At 34.0% G+C, this 5,787-nt stretch overlaps 1 protein-coding gene across 1 annotated transcript in view; it reads left to right on the forward strand.

The window, feature by feature from the left end:
- LOC108971774 (potassium voltage-gated channel subfamily H member 8-like) overlaps nt 1–5,787 on the forward strand; it is a gene marked incomplete at its 3' end in the record, with an annotated part of 145,950 nt that overhangs the window by 88,058 nt on the left and 52,105 nt on the right. The window contains exon 3 of the mRNA XM_018938046.1: nt 2,602–2,721. Within this exon, the coding sequence (XP_018793591.1) occupies nt 2,646–2,721 (76 nt within the window). The remainder of the gene's footprint in view (nt 1–2,601; nt 2,722–5,787) is intronic.

The following is a 5,787-nucleotide window of genomic DNA, read 5'->3' on the forward strand; positions in this document are numbered from 1 at the left end:
GGCGAGGATAAAAAAGTAGAAAGTTACCACATGTTTCCGATTTATTTTCAAATTATTTTTATACCTSTATTTTTATTTAATAATGTTGATTTATTATAGTGGTATAAAATAAATAACATAAATATAATATAAATATAACAAACTAGATAAGTTTTAAAATACTTACGTTTTAAGGTAAAGGAAAATTTAGCAAAGTGTTGCCATCTGCAAATTTTTTTAAAAATAAATTAAATTACTTAAACAATTGAAATATTACAACGTGCGCATCAAATAAAATTAATTCAAGAAATATTCATGTTGAAGCTTTATTGAAAAGGTTGCCATATTCCAATTTTTTTTATTTAATAAAATTGAATTAAAACAGTTGTACAACATGGATATACAACTAAATACTTAACGGTCCAAGGCTTACGATTGAAAGAAATTTTTAAAAGAGTTGCCACCTATTAAAAATTTCCACTGCACTGAAGTAATAAAGTAAATGAAATATGGCAACGTCACTATCAAATAAGACACTTTTAAGAAATATTCTTGTTGGCGATATTTTTGAGAAGCGTTGCCAGCTGTTTCAAAAAATTACGCAACTCGGTAAAAAAATAAATTGCTTGCTAAGTATAATAATTGTAATAAGCATTTGAATTTGAAATCATATTTTTAGTTATTATAAATATATTATTATAAATATATTTACAAAATCAGATTTCTATTTTTCAAAGAGGATTATTTTTCAGCTTTGAGCGAAACTATAGTCTTTCATTTACAAATTTTCTAGAGTTTCTTATGAGATCGGAATTCACCATTSTTACTTTTTTCGCTAAACTTTGAAAAAAAAAACGAAAAGAAACAAATAAATACCATGTGATCAAATTTTGCCCGGACTGGTCTATTTAAACTATGGGCGTAAAAATAATTGATTAATAATCTTTTTCTAAAGCAAAAGATTGTTATCAGCGAACAAAATTCAACAATGAGTTTTCTTGATTTTGTTTTTCATTGAACTCGGTACTATGRAATCGTTGGAAAAGTTGGCGTGTTATTTTGAATAGTCTACTTTATCACGAACATCAAAATTTGAGTAAGTAAAGGTCGTACAGTTATCCAAAGCATGCCTCATGCAAGTTGTCCACCCACTGCTGTTAATAACGATTACGGCACAAAAGAAACAGTGCTTGGATATCATTGTGTAGCATCAAAGAAATAACAGAGGATTATAACATCTCTTAAGAACCGACGCAACACATTTTGGTTAATGTTTTGGATATGAAGGGCGTCAATGCTAGAAAGCAATCTTTAGCAAAAATCTTKTCGAGTAGAGGTCGCACAACGTTGATGGTAATTTTTAAAAGAGTTGCCAGCTGTTAACAGGAGACGTGGGTTTATAAAAATAATATCTAAACTGTRCAAGAATCTACCGAATTTCGCCCAAAAAATAAGCCAAAACCGAAAAACCAATTTTCGCAGAAGACATTGGCGCTCATCACAGCCGAGGATTATACGGCTTATAGAAACTTGGAGCCTGCTTTGAAGCCAATAGCAAAATATTTATTAAAATACATGAAAATATTATTTCGTTTTGTTAGTCCGATTCAATTTTGATCGATGGTAAATCTAGCAGAGAAAGCATTAATTTCAGCAATATTATATTGAATTAATATTTAACAGAGAGAGACATATTTAAATAACAGATGCTATTAAAATACATTCATATATTTAATTAGAAAGTCGTGATTTAACTAGTGAGTAATATTAAATTAAATACACAAGTTTAATTAGCATATACATTAAGCATGCACATTGAATATATCCAAATTAGGTCACTACTTATTAATTACGAAGCAAATATTTATTTTAATTATACAATTATGAGCATTAGCCGTTATCAGATACACAGCGTATTGTCACGTTTATTGTCAAATTTCCATATTTTAACGAACGAGATTTAGTTGAAATGCATGTTTAGATAAATACATACATACATACATCTGCGCTGAAGTTCATTCGGTTTATAGCCGTAAAATTAAACTCTGCGAACGCGATAACTCAATTTTATTTATTGAAATTCTAATAAGCTCATATAAATGGCTAAAGCTGTACGCGCAAATGTGCCGCCTGCACGAATTTGTGGTCGCATTAAATCAATAATAAACAAGTAATAAAGCAGATACTGCAACGAACATAACAGAGCAAATTTTATTGAAGCCACTAAGCATATGCGAGTGTATTTATTGAGGAGTGCACATTCGAGCGCATTTAGCTGGCGTCGTTGGTGCTGCAGCTGTGGCATGTTAATCGGATTAAGCGCGCCAAAATAAATTTATTCAAATGAGCAGCAGCATTTGCTTTCAAAGTGTTGATTTGTGGGCGWTTTGAATGCCAGTGCTTAGAATAATTTAAATTCGAACTGAAAATGCTAGTAAATTTCAAAAATTTTTAATTTAACTGTTAATTGGTGTCACCTTTTTGTTTTAATTCAGTCAAGCATATAGCTAATAGAAATTGATACAAAGTTTCTGAATTAGCATATTTCATGAYGATCAAATTCGTGTTTGTTTATATACAAAAACACCTAAGTACTAATACTCTATAACTATTTCCTTGCAGATTTTCATCGTGAGAAGAAATTATATAAAAGACCCTACAATCCAATGCCAGCCCGAAAGGGGCTGCTTGCGCCCCAAAATACCTTCTTGGATACGATCGCAACACGTTTCGATGGCACACGTAAGTGAAGTAAATAAATTTCATTTCTATAGCTGTGTTTCAAACAACAATAAGCAGTGAAATTTGTTATCCAGTTCTAGTTCTTAATTTAATTATTTAATTATGATTCAAAAGGTTGACATGAAATTAAAATCATTAACTTAACACTCCATTGTCATTTCACTGGGTCGAGTAATACAAAACAAAATCAAAACCMATATTTAGAAGGTTTCCACCTTATTTTGAGTAAAAGGATATATATGTAACATAAATAAAYAMAACAATATTTTTAATAAACTAGAGAGCAGAGAGAGCTTGAAAGCAAGWAGTTAAATTTTTGTTTTTACTGGGTAGCCGTTTTCCGTAACACTACTTAATTTTTAAGGTCGCTTCAAAATTGTTGCGTCGTCAAAACTTAGAAAATCACATTACCAGTTTATAAGAAATTTTCTGAATGATAACGAATAAAATTAGCCTGAATTTAATCTGTAAGTATCAGCCTGGAGTAAAGTTTTTGTTAAAGTACTCTCAAATTTTTTCCATAMTTAGTTCCTAAACACAGTCCCTATCATTGAACCTTCTCCTAGCTGTTCCTTCTGAGCTCGAAAATATGCTTGTGACCAATCCTTTGGAGAAGGGGTGCAACGACCCTTTTCACGGATGGCTCGTAATTAAGGGGCAGAAAGCAGCTGGTGGAGTTTTCCGTCGAGAGCTCTCTATCTAGTTGTAGATGACCAGACCACTGTAGCGTCTTTCAGGGTAGCTGACTGCCAGCAAGGTAGCAGAAGATGTACTGCAACGAAGCGCAGCTTCCTTCAGAGAGGAGTGCATTYACTCCGATATACTGGCTTTGAGTTTGTTGACTGTGTGCTCAAAACTAGTGCATGAGTGCTTGATCTTAATAGCATAARTGTCAAGTTTCTTCCATGTTAGACTCGCATGRGGGGTCCGGTTACAGCAGAATCRTCGGAAACTGCAAAACCGAAGAGCTTTTTAGGAAGGGTACGCTTTTTCAAATTTTATCCGATTGGAAGCGAGTCGATTTATTGATGCCGGTAGCCGGTAGCGGTAGCCGGGTAGCGGTCTTAAAGTTGAGGCCACTGAATTTCGGTAATAAATTTTAAAAATTTCAACTCGTTGTTGGATCGTATATCTTTCCATAATAAAATGGTAAACCTTACTCCAGAGAAATATCAAAATAGTGTGAAAAATATGGCGTCATTTGCTATCCCTATCGGTCTACTTTTGCAGTGTCCCTATGAAAAGAGTCTATAGCTACAAAATAAACTGCCCGATCCAATTCAAGGTATATTTGYATACCATTTTGTGTTATAAGAAATTCACCKGTAAAGGGTATTATAGCTACGGTATCGCCGAAATAAACGTCAATAATTTCTTTTTGAGCCAAGTTTAATTTAAATTGTCCTACGCAACCGAGTTACATGAAGCTATCAATAGACATAACAATGGAGATGATTTCTATGCCGTGACGTTGATAATGAAATCCTCTATGGTTACACAATCGCAATGCTCACCACGAAAGCCACAGCATAGCTGATGCCGYTTGTAGTTGCCAAAATGAAACRCTCATGCAAGCAGTTACGTAATTAYATTACCGTTACGAAACAACGGCRTGTGCGTGGWTGYGTGTAGTTTCGCAATTCACATATGTCAATKGTCATCAATGCGTGCCGCGCACACCCTTTAACACACTTACGCCCACAACACTTTATGAGCGCAATAAATCTTACCGCATTGCATATGTACCGTTAAGTACTTTGAATTTACTGCTTGCACACACACAAGCGCACACATTCGTGCACTTTGAGTGCTTTTGATGTACTCACACACACACATGCACATGCATCAGTTGGCCGAAAGCTCGTACTAATCYACTCGCTGCCTGTTAAGTGCTGTTAAAGTGTTTATGCCTTAAGAGCGYTTGCGTTGTTGTTGTTTTTGCTGCTGTAACCATGTAAGCGCTAAAGCAAATACTTAGATGCTTGTATAAGTAATGYGCTCATAGCGTGAAATATGAATGATACCTGCAAACACACGCACACATACACACACTCGCATATGTGCATTGCGTAATGCCAAAGGAAAATTAATTAAATTAATTGCATAGAAGTAGTTGTCGTCGTCTCGTGTTGCATAAAGCAGTCACACATAACTGGATTTAAGCAGCAATATTCCAAATGACGTTAGCGAAGTGTTTTAAAAGCTTTCAAGAAGAGCACTAAGTGCCATTCGCAAAGTGTTTATGACAGCTTTTAATCAGCAAGAAGAATTCTTCGAGTATTAATTAAGACGTCATTTGGCTAATTTGTATATGCATGTACAGTTATATTATGTAAATTCCTTTGGAAATATTTATCGTCATTTTGCAGTCTGAGAAATCTGTATAGCATTTATTTTACCGTTATATAAAGATAGCAGAATTTGCATAGAAATGGCGCCATTTKGTCGTGGGTTGCGTTAAGTAAATGCTGACATATTTACTCTCCCATTTTGACTGTAAATAACTTAGTTTTGCGGCCRTTTTATTTGTGTTATCTTGTTCGTCATGGCTAACGGTGTTTGTGTTGGTGGAGTGTGGTTATGCCAGCTTTAGTGCTCAAATGTGGGAAGGAAATATGTAAGCTCATGGAATGATAAATGCAGCGATGCTACAATTGTATGTTAGCTGAATGYTCTAATGATTACAACTGACTGATGTCTTCGAAAACTGCACCGTAGTCTTGGAAAATTATTTATATTCAATTTCATGAAGATAGTTGATCAAATGTAGAAAGGTTTCCATACAAGCAATTTTTTCTGTCCGTTGGTAAGTTTGCCTGACAGCCATATGCTATATTGATCCCATATCGGTTATTTCACCAAATGAGCAGCTTTTTGGTCACAAAGAGACAAGAGAAAAATTTCATATCAATATCGGAAAAACTGCTTGACTAGTTCGTATGTACTGCTGTAGACAAAAAATAGTAAGATTTTTTAATTTAAATTTAGCGCGAAACAGCTTTCGCCGAAATATTTTTTTTCTAGGTTGGTATTACTGTCACTGACATCTTTGCCAAATGTCAAATA

This window comes from Bactrocera latifrons, unplaced genomic scaffold (assembly GCF_001853355.1).
Source record: "Bactrocera latifrons isolate USDA-ARS-PBARC rearing strain unplaced genomic scaffold, ASM185335v1 scaffold_36, whole genome shotgun sequence".
Lineage (NCBI taxonomy): Eukaryota > Metazoa > Arthropoda > Insecta > Diptera > Tephritidae > Bactrocera > Bactrocera latifrons.